Source organism: Pinus tabuliformis, chromosome 7 (genome assembly GCF_031772625.1).
Source record: "Pinus tabuliformis cultivar Carrire ecotype Pingquan chromosome 7, CPIR1, whole genome shotgun sequence".
In the NCBI taxonomy this organism is placed as follows: Eukaryota; Viridiplantae; Streptophyta; class Pinopsida; order Pinales; family Pinaceae; genus Pinus; species Pinus tabuliformis.
Window position 1 is genome coordinate 631,264,076 of NC_142293.1, and position 18,840 is coordinate 631,282,915.

The 18,840-nt window shown below is 35.2% G+C and overlaps 1 protein-coding gene across 1 annotated transcript; it reads right to left on the minus strand.

Moving 5' to 3' along the window:
- Positions 1 to 17,106: 17,106 nt before the first annotated feature.
- LOC149249020 (alcohol dehydrogenase 1-like) lies at positions 17,107 to 18,273 on the minus strand. Its single transcript, XM_089451690.1, has 4 exons — positions 18,234 to 18,273; positions 17,980 to 18,053; positions 17,717 to 17,763; positions 17,107 to 17,440 (listed from the first exon to the last, which is right to left on the minus strand). The coding sequence occupies exons 1-4, from the start codon at positions 18,271 to 18,273 to the stop codon at positions 17,107 to 17,109; spliced, it is 495 nt and encodes a 164-aa protein (XP_089307816.1).
- Positions 18,274 to 18,840: the final 567 nt, after the last annotated feature.

Here is an 18,840-nt window from a genome sequence, read left to right on the forward strand (position 1 = left end):
ATTGTTGTTATAGGAATTTTGATATAACTATCCTAGATAAACTTGGGAAAGATAATGTGGTGGCTATTTTTCTTTCTAGGCTGAATGTTGGTAGTCAAAGCATGTCTACTGCAGATTATTTTCTTGATGAATATATTTTTCTTATTTCAGTTCACTCACTGTGGTATGAAGACATAGTTAATTATCTTGCTACATGAAAATTCCCTCAACACTTATCCTATAGGGAAAATAAAAGAATTGTCTAGAAAAGTGCTAGATACTCATGGATAGAAGGAAATATCTATCACATTGGGTTAGAACATCAAATCAGACGTTATGTAAGGGAGGATGAAATTTTTTATATCCTCCAAGCTTTTCATGAAGAACCTCGCAGATGAAACTTTGCAAATAAGAGAATAGGATACAAGGTGCTCTCAACAGGATAATATTGGACCACAATATTCCAGGATGCTAAGAAATTTGTGAAGGGATGTGACAGCTGCCAGAGAATGGGTCAACCACTCCAATCAGACAAGATGTCATTGCAACCTCAAATAGTGTTAGAACCATTTCAGAAATGGGCCCTAGATTTTGTAGGACCAATTAACCCGTCATCTCAGCAGAAATACTACATTTTGGTCTACAAAGACTATGTCATAAAAAGGGTTGAGGTGAAAGCATTAACTAGAGCTACAAAGACGGTTGTTTCAAAATTCTTGTTTGAAGATATTTTTTTCCGCTTTGGAGTACCCAAGAGGACCCCAATTTATATCTCATTTGATTAAGAACCTGGTTTAAAAATACAAAATCTTTCGTAGAATCACTTCACCTTATCATCTGTAAGAAAATGGTCAAGTAGAAAGACCCAACAAGGTTATTGAGGGCATTCTTACCAATATCGTAGCTAGCCATCAAAGAAATTGGGTTGATAAACTTCCAGAGGCACTATGGGCATACCAGACTACATGGAGGAATACTACAGGGTTCTCACCATATGAATTAGTGTATGGTAAAAATCCTTTGTTTCCTATAGAATTTGAAATTAAGACATTAATAAAAATGCTACAAGTAAATTTGGATCTAGCAACTGCACAGAAACATCGGTTGAAACAACTTAATGAACTAGATGAGAAACGGTTAGCTTCCATTCAAAAAACAAACATTTTCCAACAACAAAGAGCTAAGTGGCATGATAAATTCGCTAAAAAGAATAAATTTCAAAAAGGAAATTTGACTATTTTATTTGATTCAATATTTAAGGACTTTGAAGGGAATTTATACACTAGGTGGCTAGGTTTTATGAAGTTGACATAGTCTTCGACAATGGGACTATAAATTTAGTAAACATTGACAGTTCCAGGACACCATTTTTTGCTAATGGGCATCGTCTTTGGCTATGTCAAAAATTTTCTTCAAAGGAATCATTCATCAACACTGTCACAGATTGTGAACTTCAGATTACGAAGGTAGGGGAAAATTCCCTTGTGCTGCCAATTTCTTAATTCTCTAATAATTGTAACAACTGAAAACTAGCTTCTATTGGCACCTGTTACACCTAGCAATAAAAATAAAAGAGTAATAAAAACACATAAATAAAAATAATACTGTGAAAACCTCTTCTAGGGCATAGAATGACCAATTGTGACAGTTTAAAACCACTTTGTGGCAGTTGTTGCACATTTATTTTTCCTCTATAACAACATTATGTAACTCATGCATATTCTATTTTTATGTTGTTACAAGTTATATTAGAATATGTTTATTATCTCTATAAATTATTTTAGCAAGTATTTTAAAGATTCATGTAAATAAGAAATGACTGTAGAACTAGTGTGGAAATTGGGTCTATTGTTACATGTGTAACAATTGTCAACCTATAAGCAGCGATCCAGGACAGGGTGTGACAAAGGACCCTTCCAAGACCTTTTACTTTTGTGATGTGTTAAATTGCATTTTAAAACAACATGAGTGAATACATGTGCATGTTGTAAAGAAAAGGAACAAGACAATCATCAGCAATGCAAAAACATAAGTCGTTCATAAGGGAGTTCGTCTAGGAGGGACTATGTCTTCACACCCCAGTGTCAAGATGGTGTAGGCCGTTGCATTAAGTGCTTTCAATAGTGATGATGTACACAAGAGATGATGTCGCAATCATACAAGGAAAAGTTTCTCACACAGGAGTGGCTCTAAGAAATGTTCCACTACAGGAACTCTTAGTCAAAATACTCCTATTAGTATGACACAAAACATATGCACGATGAGCATATCACTAACATGGCATAAAAGGGATATCAATGAAAAACATGCATGATGACAACAAGAGTATCCCAGCAACATACAACAAAGGAATCTCAAAACATAACATGATGAAACATGACAGCAAGTACATCACATCGATGATTCTGCATCACATCAAGCAAGGAATCATGAAAACATGTAAGAAACAAGATCCTGCATCAACATTAATCAAGGATCTGTGCAACATAATTCATAAATAAGAAGTACATGAACACATCATATACCTCACAACAAAGGGCCATCTAAAGAAGCAGATGTCAAATTGCTGAAGCTTTTCGTGCCATCGATCTCATGGCATCAATCACATGACTGCTCGCACATGGATGTTGATACCTACATTCCACTTAGAAAAGTGGCTGAAGAATAAAATGAGAGAATGAGAAATTTGAATGCACCATCAGATATGTGGCATCGTATAGTGCAAAATTGATTGTCCAAAATCTAAATTCTGAGAAGTTAAGAAACTGGGGCTCAAGGAATCTTTTAGATTACCCCTAGATTCCTCAAAGATTCTGTTGCATTGGTGGACTGGAAATATGCAACTCAAATGGTGAATCTGATCTTGCCATTGCGATCCCTATGGAAAATCGTGAAAAACAAGTATAAACTTGACTATATTCTAACATGGAGAAAAATTACCTCCTCGGGCAAATGTCAAGGCTCATGGTTTCGCTCCATGTTTTTGCAGCAACCATGGTTCCACATGCATTATGAAAATGAATGAAAAATGTAGAACACTGATGGGGAAACGGATAGCGCCATTACGTTTGTGGTGATGAGAGGTGCTGAATCCATATAAAATTTGTCAAAATCTGAAAAAGTGGAAATTTGGCCCTCCTACAAAATTCATGGTTCTTGCATTAAAAATTAATTAATTCACCTTGATTTGTGTGCCCGCTCCTGGTTCCTCCATCTTCCTCGAACTCCATGCACTGCAAAATCTATTTGTTCTTATATTAAAATATGGGTGGAAATACCAATGTAATTGGCTAGCACAGGTGGTATTAATAGTCAAGCCATTCACAAGGGGTCGGGGGATCAAATCCCGTGCCTCCCCATTTCACCACAATATAATTAATGATGATCTTATTTGGGGTGTTACGGGCTGCCATTGTACTACAATTTAGGCGGTCGTTGGTGGTACGTTGGGAGCTTAAAGTTTTTGGGGCCGTCCGCTTGGGGGCTGGCCACGTGGTCCGGGCAGGTTCGACCCCTACTAGTCCCGTATTGCGTGTGATGTGCATGTTTTAATGGTGGTTGGCACGTGGGCCAGGTCCACTGGCGGTGGCCCGTGCCCACCCCCATATTACATTGTTTAATATTTATGTGAGGAGGGTGATGGTAGCTGAGCCAAAAATTAACAATGTTTTTATTTGGGTATGGTTGCGGGAGGGCCACCGGGGGTGATGGCCCATCATCCCAAACAATTTATAAAATTTGTTATGATATATGTTCAGGGGTGGTGGGGGTGGTGGTTCGCCACCATATTAATATATATATATATATATATATATATATATATATATATATATATATATATATATATATATATATATATATATATATATATATATATATATATATATATATATATATATATATATATAAGAGGGGGGTCATTTTTAAACTTTTAGAAAATAAGGGTCATTGGGCAAATTAACAAGGCCGCAATTTCGACCAATTTTGGGAGCTAGGTTTATGCCTTGGGGTCAGTAAAATTGTATGAAACTTAAACGTAGCCCACAACCCAACTTTGAGAAAAACTTTGATTAGCCTATTCTCCGTTATACGAACTCAGATTGACAAACCGTTCATACCTTCGTGATCAGTACGATGAGATCTACGCTCTAGTCCTAGGTCGAAGTCATTCTTAGCACTTTGATTTTTGAGCGTTCATAAGCCCTCTTTGTCCTATGTGTCTCTCTAGAGCCTCCTAGATCAATCCTCCCCACTGAGGAGCTTTTGGTTCTCCAAAAGCCTGAAAAATAATTTGCAACTTCTATGTACCATGTCTGCATCACAAGTATCCTAGAAAGGTCTCGCTTCCATCTCCTTCACCTTTGTTCTTCAAAGCCTTAAGAGATGAGTTGAAACCTACTACCACTGCAACCTGTAGTACATTGTTTTGCAAGGCTAACCTATCATTGTTTCTTTAACAAGTGATGGAAAACACATCATCACTACAACACGTGATTTACAAACATAAAGCCAAACACTATTGTTTTGGCAACTGATGGAAACATAACATCACTTTCACAATTTATCATGCAACACAAAATAAGACCAGACATCATTGTTGCTGAACAAGTGATGGAAAACACATCATCACTTTTACATTTTAAAATGCAACAAATGATTTACAAAAGAACGACCATGAAACATTGACATATCTAGAAACCATTTTTCACTTATCAATGTGAATGGGTCACCTCTTTTTCGCGCATTCGATTGTCGAACGATTGCTTCACCTAGTTCACACACCAATGCTTTGTCTTGAAGGCATTGCTCTGGATGGAGCCTCCAACAAGTGGCTCTTTGATGGCCACTTTTGTCGTAGTGACTGCAGTAGGTTTTCTTCCTCCATATCTGCTTAACCTGTTTCTTTCCATGTTGTTGAGAGTGTCTTTCATGCCTCATCCTTTTGTGTTTTTCCATTCCTTTCCAACACTTAGGAAATGTATGGTTATGTAATCCACAAAAGGTGCATGTTTTTTGATGCCATGTTTTATGTTCATTATTAACAACATGATCATAATTGAAATGAACATTCGAAGATCGAAAGTGGTTATACCTTCCCTTGTTGTCTCTGGTGTAAGTATGGGGATGAGAGCTTGCCTCAGCTCTTTTCTTGCCATGGAAACTTCCATGGAATGATGGGGATGTGTTCCCATCATTTTCTTTCCTCGACGATTTCAACGATGTCTCGAACGACTTTGACACCTTCGAGCACTCTCCTTTAGTTTATCTTGAACTTGTAAATTGATTTTCATGCACAACCTAAAAAGGTTGGGTCATGCCTTGGTTATTAACACCAAGTTCTTCTTTCTCCTCATGCCTCATCCTTGTAAGGACCCTCATGTTTTTCCCTATAATTGGGATCTCCAAATGTCCAACAGAACTCATATCTAGTCAATTTAATGTCTTAAATTGCTCTACATAAATTATCAATACGGGTATCGTAAACTGATGAAGTGTGGTGCACCATATGTTCTTAGTTAATTTTTTTCTTACTTCATTGTTTTATAGTTTATGTTGTTTTTAGGGTTTTGTTCTTATTAGATTCCTAAAGTGTTTAATGCAAATAGAAATCCTATTCTAAGGTCTTCAGAAAACTTTTAAAGGTCAAGTATGGATAGAGATTTCAAGACAAGGTTTATGTATCTTATGGTAACTTCCAAAACTTAGCACTTCAAAAGATCTCAAAACATACTATTGATCAAATCAATACTTGAACAAAAGTGTAAATATGCAGCTACTTAAATCAAACAAAAGATGAAACTATGATCATGAAATCACTGTCTCTACTACCCATCTAATTACAGAAATAAAATCTAAACTATTGCACTCAAACAAACCAAAAATTGCAGACTGACGAAAGCAAGATCAATTTATTTCACTTATAATCCGATAGCTCGCCAAGTAGCTTTTCAGGGTTAAGCAATGGCTCCTAAGATAACATCAAATAACATGAAGAATTGATATCTAAATGAAAGCAAAATCAAATTACTTCACTTATAATCTGATAGCTCGCCAAGTAGCTTTTGGGGGTTAAGCCATCGCTCCGGAGATAACATCAAATAACATGAAGAACTTGATATCTAAACTACCTACTTCCAGAATGAAAGTAAAATCAAATCACTTCACTTATAATCCGATAGCTCTCCAAGTAGCTTTTCGGGGTTAAGCCATGGCTCCAGAGATAACGTCAAATAACATGAAGAACTTGATATCTAAACTACCTACTTGCAGATTAATGAAAGTAAAATCAAATCACTTCACTTATAATCCGATAGCTCCCCAAGTAGCTTTTTGGGGTTAAGCCATGGCTCCGGAGATAACGTCAAATAACATGAAGAATTTGATATCTAAACTAGCTAACAACAACAAATAAATAAGACTGAAATCAAAGCATAATTGAAATTGAAAAGCTTAAGAAAAAGTTTAGCAGAGAGGCAAATCTCATGTCACTATTTGAGGAAAAAATATGTAAAGAAAAACTAATCTACAATCAACTGGTTGAACACATCTGCATGAATTAAAATTGCATAAATGGAAAATCTAAACTATCAAATTTGAAAGCAATAAAATGACATACATGAATGAAATCAAAGCAAAATTACAAAATGAAATCTACTCTACCTTACATTCTAATATGCTCCATGACATCTAGTTCACTTCTCCTTCCATGTTGAGAACATTAAAGCTTTATTCAAATTCTTTAAAATTACAAAGTACAACAAATCTTTCTAAAGCATTCCAAAGCCATCAAGGAAGAACTACAAACTCCAAGCTAAAGAAGTAAAAAGCCAAGCTAAGCTAAGACTAACAAATGAAGGAGATGTGACACATGTCTTCTTAGAGTTTCAATACAATTAGGAGATGTGGCACATATCCTCATGATGCCATCATTCTTTCCACTCAAATTCGAATTTGGCCTTAGAGTGCGACATAAAGGTCTTCTAGAAGCCTCCTTTTGATCTACACATGTCAAAAATCTCAACCCACTTGTTAGGTATAAGTATATGCACATTATTTTCTAATTTTTAACCAAAAATTCATTTAAAAAGGCTAAGAATCAATAAAGTTTGGAAAAACATAAATGTGGCCCAATGATAATGAAAGTAGGATGAATGTAGTGACATAGTAGTGAAATGGAGGTGATATAATGGACATAATAGTGAAAGTGTAATGGAAATGAATGACATTTTCAAGACCCAACATACCCTCCAACTGAAGCTATTTCATGTCCTCATGCAATATATGTTACATTAACTCTTTTGATCCTTGAGCTTTGGCTTAACTTTGCATGATATCATTTGATAACTTCATATTTTTGCAAAGTGTTTTACTTGAATTGCAACATGGTTGGTTCTTCTGTTACAACCAATTTTTTTGTTGTTGCATTCTATTTTAATCTTTGAACTTCTCATAATGATATTTTGATTATTGTTGCAAAGTATATCTTTATTGGATTGCATGATGGTTGGTTCTTGTGTGACAACTATGATTTTGGTTGTATCCATTTTATCCTTTAAACAATTTTTTTTGAAAAGCCATTGTATGCTCATAATAACAATGTAATAGTTAATATATGTTGGAAGTATGTGGGCTCTTGAGTATGATATGGACATGGAAAGATATGAACATAAATGTATTCCCCTCCCCCCCAACTGATGGTATTGGCAATTTTATGAAATGAGGAAGAGAAATGTTTTTCCAACAATTATCATTGTAGCGTTTTATGGAATTCTATGGTCAAAAGTTAGAAAATGATGTACCTTAACTTACCCTTTCGAATGGATGAGTTGTATATGTGATGGCTGTAAAATTATGATCATATTCTTCTTCAAATGGCTAAACAAGAGGAGTCATGGATAAAAAGTTAAGATGACTTTTTATTGCTTCTACTAAAACTTGTTGAATCTGCTCCAAAATGATGGAAATAATAGTCTTCATGTCTTCAAAACTCATTGGCACAATTCCTACTATGTGAAAAAAATGTTCTGATCTCGAACATAGCAGGAAATTGTTGACTTCGTGGCGATTGATGGATGCCACTAGTCAACACGAGAACTCTCACCATTGATGACAATGAGAGTCAAGATGCCCAAACACATCTTGCTAGGTATGAATGAATTTGCTGATGTCGAGTCACCTATAATATCTAATGAACAAGGGACATTAATGTATTCCCATTGTTTGTCAGCATGAGGACTTGCCATTAAGGCATGCAAGCGTCAAGGTGTTTTTACAAAGAACTTAGACTCAAAGGACTATGGACTCAATAATTTGCATTGAAGCAGGGCTTATTTGCGAAATGAAAATGACAAGAAATGAAAGATGAAAATGGAAGATGGTAATGGGCAATGGGAAATAAGCATGTGAATGAGCTCTTTCTTTTATTGTGGATTATGAATGGACAAAAAGAGATGGAAAGTGTATGTGAATGTAAATGGAAAGTATGAAGTGAAATGAGGTGAATGGTTTATTATGAGGTATGGATGTGATGGAAAAAATAGTATCTGAAATATTTTCAAGTATTTGGATCTGATTTTGCATCAGCATATTTCCTCTTTGTTGCTGATCACCCTCTTATGAAACAAATTGGTCTCTTAGAGAGACACCATTCACTTGTAGTCATTTGTCATTCCTCCTGAAACCTGCAAAAAAACTAATACTTCTTCTGCAATGAAATGTAAGATTATTAAAGGAGAGAGATGGCCAATCTCTCTAGTTATGATATTTACACACAAAACTAAGAATTTGTATTAGTGAAACAAGTTTTCAAAGGAAAAATCAAAAGAATTTATCCCTGCTTTGGAATTAGTGCCTCGAGTTGAATGTTGCTTCTTTTCAACAATTTATTTCATTATTTACTATTTCAAACTCTAAATATTAATTTCTCATTGTGTAGATCTTGTTGAGATCTTTCCAATGATACTTGAATCATCAAAATCTGATTTCGTATGAGAAAGTTGGGCTGATTTGAACAATGAGATTTTTTTTTTAGCTGGAGAACAACTACAGAATTAGACTTTATCTGCAGAATGTGCACAATTTCTATAGCTAAAAATCTTGAATAAAAATTTAGCCATTCATCTTTCATCGTCAGTTCAAAATTAATGAATACCTTCAGAAAAGTGAGAAAATAACTTATTCATTTCATTGATTCAATTTATTTTTTTTTGACATGCGGCGACTTAGTGATAACACACACCTTGACTTCCCTTTGACCGGGGTCTTTTTCATCGACTTGAATCAAATGAATAGGACACCATCCATGTACTGACATTTTCTCAGCTACTCATGTGGTTTATTTCATCTCTTGACACCTATAACCTATAGAAGTATGAAAATGGCTGCGGAATCAGGCTACATTTCATAGCTAAGAGACAACCAACCATCAGTTTTCAGATTTAAGTTATTGGAAAAGAGATTTTATGCAATCAAGTACTAGGGAGAGAGAGCCTAAGATCACAACTAGTGCACAAGACCAATCATTCATGAACCTCTGTTCTCTGCTATTTTTCAAATTTCATTTCACTGTTTGAGAAATGACTGTGTAAAGAAGATTGTGTATGTACAATGGAACAACTGGTAAAAAAAAATATGGATATGGAATGATCGAAATCCGATTTGGGAACTAATTATACAATGGCATTCAATCTTGATTACACCACACCTCTTGTTTTTTATGCTAACAGTCTCATGCAACCTCCGTGACTGTATTTCAGTTTAACGACTGACAATAGGAAAGATAGGATTGGAGATAGCCATAGATTGTTTTGTTTTTTTTCTTCTTCTGAAATTGTGAAATTTTATAACAATGATTAATGATTTTCAATTTCAGGCAGCAAAGACTTCAAGGTAAACATGCTAAAAATAAGACATTTACTGAGGTCTTAAGCTAATTTTTTAATCAATCTGGGCTGGATGACAAGGATAGGATCCATGTCAGGACAATTCCAGAGATGCCCATGTGGTCAGTTTCTTCATTGGATGCTTGTAACCTGCTAAACCTTGAAATTAGTTGCAGAATTCACAGTTAGCCATGGAATCAAGCTACATTCCGCAGCTAGTTCGGAAAATTTTATTAAAATAGGACACGGTTTTTTGAGGACCACTACAAACCATAACCAGTCAATCTTGGACAGCTAAACCTATCAAAGCAGTTGGGCTTCATTATTTATTTATTTAATTATTTATTTTATTGAATCAATTGAAATGATGAAGTTTTATTTTGTCTCCTCTTTTTTTTTACATAACAATCCCTTTTCTGATCCTCTAGACCACACAAAGTGCAGGAGGAGAGCATACTCAATAAATTATCAATTTTTTTTTTTAGATGTAAGAAATAAGGCCTCCTAATTGCCTTCCCCGACAACGGTGAAAAAATGTTTAGTCAATTTAATGTCTTAAATTGCTCTACATAAATTATCAATCTGGGTATCGTAGACTAATGAAGTGTGGTGCACCATATGTGCTTAGTTAATCTTTTTCTTACTTCGTTGTTTTATAGTTTATGTTGTTTTGGGGGTTTTGTTCTTGTTGGTTTCCTAAAGTGTTTAACGCAAATGGAAATCATATTCTAAGGTCTTAAGAATACTTTTAAAGGTCAAGTATTGATAGAGATTTCAAGACAAGGTTTATGTCCCTTATGGTAACTTCTAAAACTTAGCACTTCAAAAGATCTCAAAACATGCTATTAATCAAATCAGTACTTGAACAAAAGTGTAAATATGAAGCTACTTAAACCAAACAAAAGATGAAATACTGATCATGAAATCATTGTCTCTGCTGCCCATCTAATTACCAAAATAAAATCTAAACTATTGCACTCAAACAAACCAAAAATTGCAGACTAACGAAAGCAAGATCAATTTGCTTCACTTATAATTCGATATCTCACCAAGTAGCTTTTCGGGGTTAAGCCATGGCTCCGGTGATAACATCAAATAACATGAAGAATTGATATCTAAATGAAATCAAAATCAAATTACTTCACTTATAATCTGATAGCTCGCCAAGTAGCTTTTCGGGGTTAAGCCATGGCTCCGGAGATAACGTCAAATAACATGAAGAAATTGATATCTAAACTACCTACTTGCAGAATGAAAGTCAAATCAAATCACTTCACTTATAATCTGATACCTCTCCAAGTAGCTTTTCGGAGTTAAGCCATGACTCTGGAGATAACGCCAAATAACATGAAGAACTTGATAGCTAAACTGGCTATTTGCAGATTAGTGAAAGTAAAATCAAATCACTTCACTTATAATCCGATAGCTCATCAAGTAGCTTTTCGGGGTTAATCCATGGCTCTGGAGATAACATCAAATAACATGAAGAATTTGAAATCTAAACTAGCTAACAACAACAAATAAATAAGACTGAAATCAAAGCATAATTGAACTTGAAAATCTTAAGAAAAAGTTCGACAGAGAGGTAAATCTCATGTCACTATTTGATGCAAAAACATGTAAAGAAAAACTAATCTACAATCAACTGGTTGAACACACTTGTATGAATTAAAATTGCATGAATGGAAAATCTAAACTATCAAATTTGAAAGCAATAAAATGACATACATGAATAAAATCAAAGCAAAATTACAAAATAAAATCTACTCTACCTTACATTCTAATATGATCCATGACATCTACTTCACATCTCCTTCCATGTTGAGAACATCAAAACTTTATTCAAATTCTTCAAAATTACAAAATACAACAAAGCTCTCTAAAGCTTTCCAAAGCCATTAAAGAAGAACTACAAACTCCAAGCTAAAGAAGTAAAAGGCCAAGCTAACTAAGACTAACAAATGAAGGAGAGAGATATCATATTTATAGAAAAGGATGAGAAGTCATCTCATTAATGAGAGTCCATGAATCTCTCCCTCTACCTCTAAATTCCTAATCAAAATAGAAATTGATAAGACACATGTCTTCTTAGAGTTTCAATACAATTAGGAGATGTGACACATATCCTCATGATGCCATCATTCTTTCCACTCAATTCGAATTTGGCCTTAGAGTGCGACATAAAGGTCTTCTAGAAGCCTCCTTTTGACCTACACATCTCAACAATCTCAACCCACTTGTTAGGTATAAGAATATGAACATTATTTTCTAATTTTTAACCACAAATTCATTTAAAAAGGCTAAGAACTAGCATTTGCACCGCATGTTGCAAAAGAAACGCTGTAAGGCAATGGCATAAGAAACATTAGTAATTTTGTTGCTTTTTATCGTATGTTATGTTTTAGGGAGATTCCAACTAGGATATGTGCAAAGTGAAGGTAATGCATAACACTTCACTCCAAAGGATTTATGAAAATTCTCTTCATTAAGATTCTAAAACCGTTATAAGTAAATGTTTTAAATCAAACATTTCATAATAAAGTAATATTGTATCACCTTAATTCACAAGGCAATGGATAATAGTTTTTGTTGATTAAAAATTGGCCTAATTTTATGAGGAAAACTTAATAGAAAGGCTTTAATATTAAGGGGAACATTAATAAACTCCCTCATTATTTGTTATATAATGTTGTTAATTTGGCTACTTGTTGCTTCTTATCGTTATTTCAGTCATGTAATATTTGAAAACTATAAAATAATGGTATTATTTATTCTCTTTGGACCATTGTATTATTACTTGTTATTGATTCATGAAATTTTTGTATCCTCTCTTTTCATTCTTTTAATTTGTGTCATCCCAAAAAAAAATTCTCCAATAACCTATATTATTGCTATCTTAGCAGTGACATTGCCATTAAGTTTGCACAACTAAGTTTGTAGTTTCAATTGCAAATTTAATGCCTCCATTTTTGCTATATATGAAATTGATATTCATATAAATTGATTAATATAGATCTTCAAATAATTTATTTAAATAACATGTTAAAATATTTTTGAGAAATATAAGGTTTAAACATCTTACTCACATCAACTCATATCTACAGATTCTAGCAACATTTTATAGTTACAATTTCTTATTTTATAGAAAATTCTATTTCAACTATTAAGACAACAAGTACACTTTTCAACTCAATATTATAAAATAACATCTATACCGAACAATAAACAAACAACCATAAAGTTTATAAAGTGATAACTTTGTATTTTTATTTTATTTCATGTATGTATCACACTAATAAACATGTGTATATTTTAAAGAAATTATTTGTATTAACATATGTATCTAACAGATTTCAAAGTATAAGAAGCGAGCCGACGGTGGATGTGAAATTTTTCTTTAGTTTGTTGTACATGGTTTTGCCCTCTATCATTATCACACCGGCTCATGCAAGGAATTGTGATCATAATTCAATTCATAATATAGTATTTGAAAAAAATATTCATAGATTGGAAACTTCAACGAACATGGCATACGCCGAATATTAAAATTTGAATGTGCTGAAGCTCATATTCTATTAACGAGAGACATATAAGAAGCCTTTTAAGTTGAAATTAGCAAAGTATAAAATAAATGGTTAATTCACTCATAATACTCTTTATCTTTTTCGTGCTGAAATTCAAGTACAATACTTTCATCCTCATCATTATCAATGTTTCCCTCATCTTTCAAGCAACGTGACAATCCCAATCCATTTTATTGGATTTCAATAGCTTTATCATCGTCTTTGATATTCTCCTTAACAATGGGCAATTTTCCCCTCATCTTTCAAGCAACGTGACGATAACAATCCATTTTATTGGATTTGAATAGCATTAACATAATCTTTGATATTCTCCTTAACAATGGGCAATTACGTATGGTTACATTTTCAAGTTTTGATATTTCCTTTTCCTTCCACACACCATTTGATGATATGATGCTTTGTAAGTACTCTAAAGACCATTCCTTTAACATTGGAAAATCACCATTTCCAATGTCCAACTCTTTTAAGCCATGACAACTCCGTATGTGTAATACATGTAAACTAGGTAGCCACATTCCCGATAGCAATGGCAATTTCATCAACACTCGGCAACAATACATGGTCAACTTTTGGAGTTTGGACATGGATTTTTTATTACACAAGTTTGATGTTCTTGAAAGACTCTCGAACTAGATTTATGACTATATTACCATAAAAGTTAATACAGTGTCAACATTTATTATAAAAGACCACACCAATTTATGACCTACCCAACCCATCTCAACACCCACTGACCCAAAACAGAAAAATAAAAAATATAATTACTCTTTCATTAGGATTCTTATTAGTCCCTATTGTCCAAGCATGGACTATAGTAATCGGAAATGGGCACTTCATCATTATTAGTGCTACTTTTACTCCTCGATTATCAACTATAAACGAAGTTTGTAGAGACATATTGATAAATCATGTTATTTGGCCTTTTCCCGAGAACCGAAGCTAATCTCGAAGCTAAAGTATAAGTTATATTTGTGTTTGCATGATATTTTCAAACTGGTAAAAATACTAACTAATCTAATGTTGGCATTAGTTCGATGGCACTAAATGTTAGCTCTGCTATTTTGGATTTCCATGGGCTGCATGGTATAATAGAGTAATAGAGGCTCCATCGAGGAACTATCAGCCCTGCTTGTATGCCATGGTATACCTTCCAGCTTCTATGCCTGCCACTCCTGCCTTCCACAACATCCAGGGCCCATCTCTTATGTTTGCATGTAAGGAGGTGTCCATTAGGTGTCCATTGAATGGATGAAGACATTGAATGGATTATGAGTGCACTTAGCATTAGTGTTCCTAAGTTTCTCAGAGGCTATCGATGCAACTTCCTTCATGGCACTTGCTTCACTGGCAGCTATGTCCTTGGTATTCCTACTATCCATTTCTTCCAATTCAACATTTCTTTTATGTCTCTTATTTTTTTCCTTTTCTTCTAAGTCTAGGCACCAGTGACATACATTTAAGCTCTCCGATTCCAACTAATCAGACTACAGTTTGTTGCGGTATCTGCAAGAGTGGTGGCATATGAACAAAGAAGAAAAATAGTGTATCATATCCATGCAGAGAAAAGAATATTAGACGCTATGATTCTTGAAATAGTTGTGGAACAGAGACTCACATATGTGTTGAAATTGAAATTGTTGTGAAATGGAGACTCATGTGTTGAAGTCGGTGGTTGCATCTTTGGAATCATGCTGGAGTTTTCCTTGTCAGTTTGATCTGGTGTAATGCATCTGGTTCAAGTTGGTTGTGCTTATGGTCTTACTCGGTGGATTTTAGAGCCTGCTCGACGTAGGGCTAGCTTAGTATTTGAAAGAGAAATCCGTGTTCAAATTTCCCAGTAGTGACTCTGTTGTTTCTTGTCTCAGAACATATCCACAGCAGCCCGACTTGGTGGAAAACTGTTTCGGCCAAAACATATCAGCAAAGTGAAAAATACTCCCCTGGACTCGGCAGACGATCTCTCAGAACTAGGCTCCTGTCCCCAGTGCATGCAAAGTGGAAGTGTCTTTAACTCAAGCTCCCCCTCTGTGGTGAGATACAATGAACAAGGTGAGACTTCAAACCTCAATGGTGAGGGAACATGTAATACATGCAACAGATTTTAATAAGTTTTATCTCTCGTGTCAAAATGGCTAGGTTATTAGTCGGGCTCAGACTTCGCAGAGCACCTGCTAACCTGTAAGCATTATACCTGCCATGCAACCTGCATTATATTCCACCTTATTTCTCTACAGCTCTTCGACCTGGCTTGGCTAGCTCTTCTGCCCTGCGTCTGGTTTCCATCCTTCTATAAGTGCAATTGCCCAATACACATGCAAATTACTTGAGGGATCTTTTGCCCTGCGTCTAGTTTCCATCCTTTTTGTAACCCAAAGCAAATTACTTGAGGGATCTCAAATTTTTCTAGTAAAGAGCTGATGCCCAGCACAGTAGCAAATCATTGATGCCCAGCATCTACCTTCTTCAACCGGCCCCTCCCTTATTTCTTATCTAGCTCGAGGATGCTTTCATTTTAGCTAGCCTACACCCCTGGGTTCTACAGCATGAGCATGATCCAGTTGCCATCAATAGGTATCACTGTGTCAAATAGAGATATGTAAGCATGTTGGTGCTCATCACTGATAGATACGTGGTTGTAACATGGGCGAGCTTTTACATTTTAATTCATATTTAATTAAATTAATATAGTTCCTTTAATATACGTGGTTGTAACATGGGTCAGATTTTATATTTTAATTCATATTTAATTAAATCAATATATTTCCTTTAATAAATAGTTAACTGTAACAATTATCACCATGCACTCTGCCCGATATTAGATTTCGGATGCATTACAGGGTCTCCCGGCCACATGCGTTAAGTTTATACATGCACTCTGCCAGATGTATTACAGGGTCTCGTCACCACATGCTCTGGCCAACATGATATTCTAGTATGCCAATGTCGATGGCCTAATATACCGAAAAATGATGGGATAATTCCCATTTGTTAACAAATTTTTGGGAGCATTGGGTATCAGGGGTTCTGCGTGGATATTTCAATGAAGTGCCAATCTTTAACTCGGTCGAGTACTAATAAATCATTTTTACAGGTCGACTGTTCTATACAATGGGTGTACATCCTACAAGATGAAAAGTAAGTTTTCCATTCTTTCACGCTTCTGTGTCTTTTAAATTCTGTTATTTATGGAACCCATGTGTGAAAACCTCACCCTTGAAGTAGATTTTCATGCGTCTTAACGAGTCTGTCCTTGGCCGTCTCCACACTTCGATAGATGAATGGAGGTACAACATAGCCTTCCTTCCATCTATTGAATATGCATCCTGGGTGCCTGCTGATGTAGCCCCTACCTAAACTGGTCTAAATCCGCTTAGTATAGGCCATACCCCTTCGTATCTAAAATTACATTCAGGTGTAAAACGGGCGGTTCCTAAATGGTTAGGGTAGTCGGCATCCTCACTTTTGTATCTGCGATTCCACAACAAAATAAATTCTGAATAAGGATTTCAATCAAGGGAACGATCATGGATGGTTTTATTATTAATAGTCCAGGAAACCATAACTTTAGGAATTGGATAAAACAGTATACAATGTCAATTATATCCTTTTAATGATCTCTTTTTCACAATCATCAAAAAATTACCCTCAAAAAGTCCAGAAAATTATTTACCTGTTGAAACCCCACAACTGAGAATACAGACTTTGTTAATAGGAGCCTCTGGATTAATTTGGGCAACACAACTGACATGCACAACTGTATACTGTCTGAAAGTGGATGTGCCAAGGAAGTGGTAAATGGGTTTCCCATTGATTGAAAACCTTGACTTCCCGTCATTTATCATAACCCCCTTGTCAGTATTAATTCTTAGAAGATCACACATGTTGCTTTTGTCTGACTTGCAGTGTCTGCATTCTCCACATTCTCCAATAAATAAGGGAAGCACACTGTCACCCTCCTTGAGGTCAGTCACCCCTTCTCCAACACTCTCAACAACTCTGCGTCAAGCAACAGACCTATAGTTAGTGACCAATGAATTACAAGAAAATCACTGTCCCTTTTCCCTTTTGAAATTCTACATGATGCCTGCTAGTATGACTAATCAATTTCTTTGAAATCCTACATGCCTGCTAGTATGACTAATTAATTTCTTTGAAATCCTGAATGCCTGCTACTATGACTAATTAACCTTTTTGAAATCCCACATGCCTACTAATATGACTAACTAATTTTTTTGAATACATAGAACTCATGGGCAAGAGCAGAGTGCATACCCAACTGCTTCATGTCCCAAAATGCAGGGAAAGAGAGGAGTTTGGCCCTGCAATCAAAGCAGTATCAGTATCAGTCATTCCATTTCACTGTTAAAAGTAATATTTGTATGTGTTATAGAGTACAGTACAATTGTAGATGCGTAATTAATATCCTTCCTTCAAATTTTCTTGATGTTTAATGATAATTATTCATAGCATACCTTTGCTTCCTAGAAATAAAGGTCTATATGACACAAGGCAATATAATGCACTTTGATTCTCACTTCCATTGCCTGTGGAGGAGCCACTTCCACTTCTTCAATCTTCAGAAGCTCCCCTGCACCCCATGCAACAGCAGCTGTAACAAAAGTACAAATCAAAATATATCAAATTTCAAGAAGCATAAATTGCACACATACAGTTTGCATAAATCCAGCTTAACCCTGAAAATCAATTTTGCAATGAAATGATATACATGAAATAAAAAGAATGTGGCCATGACTCGTCGCACTGAACTGAAGTGAACTGAAGTAGTTACCTTTGCATTTGATAACCTGGCCTGCAGTACAGCTCGCCATTTTCCTTTCTGCCCAAACAAACAAACTTACTTTTGCCTTTTGCGTTGGTGTTGCAGGAGGCAGAGATGGATCCTTAATTTATATTATACTTCCTTTGAAATTGCCTTGAGTGAATGATGTTGAATTGCTTGTTGATGTAGAATCGTTTTTGATATCTTGACACAGGGTTTGATATCTTGAAAATCTTCTCCACAGAGTTTGGGATTGCCTATAAATGCCTCTCTGAATTTACTCAAGCTACTGGGGACTGTTCCAAACAGTTGATTGTTTGATAGATTTAGGAAACTAAATGTAAGGTTGGCTAAAGATGCAAGGACTTTCCCCTTGAGTTGATTGCTGGATAGATCAAGGTATCTGAGGTTTTGGAGATCGCCCATTTGCATAGGTATTTCACCAGAAATATCATTTCCTTTCAAGTTAAGCTTTGTAAGTTGTTTCAGAGACCCAATACTCGACAAAATGTTACCAGAAAGTAAATTTACTTGCAAACCCAATACATCAAGATTATGTAACCCATAAAGGGCATCTGGTATACTTCCTGAAAAATTATTATTGCTAGCATTGAAA

Bases quoted from the DNA above. Each gene is read 5' to 3' on its own strand.
- LOC149249020 (XM_089451690.1), bottom strand. From the start codon at position 18,273: ATGGCGAGCTGTACTGCAGGCCAGGTTATCAAATGCAAAG. The intron at 18,054-18,233 runs GTAACTACTTCA...CTTTTGTTACAG, and splicing joins CCAGGTTATCAAATGCAAAG to CTGCTGTTGCATGGGGTGCA. The intron at 17,764-17,979 runs GTGAGAATCAAA...CTTTGATTGCAG, and splicing joins CTCCTCCACAGGCAATGGAA to GGCCAAACTCCTCTCTTTCC.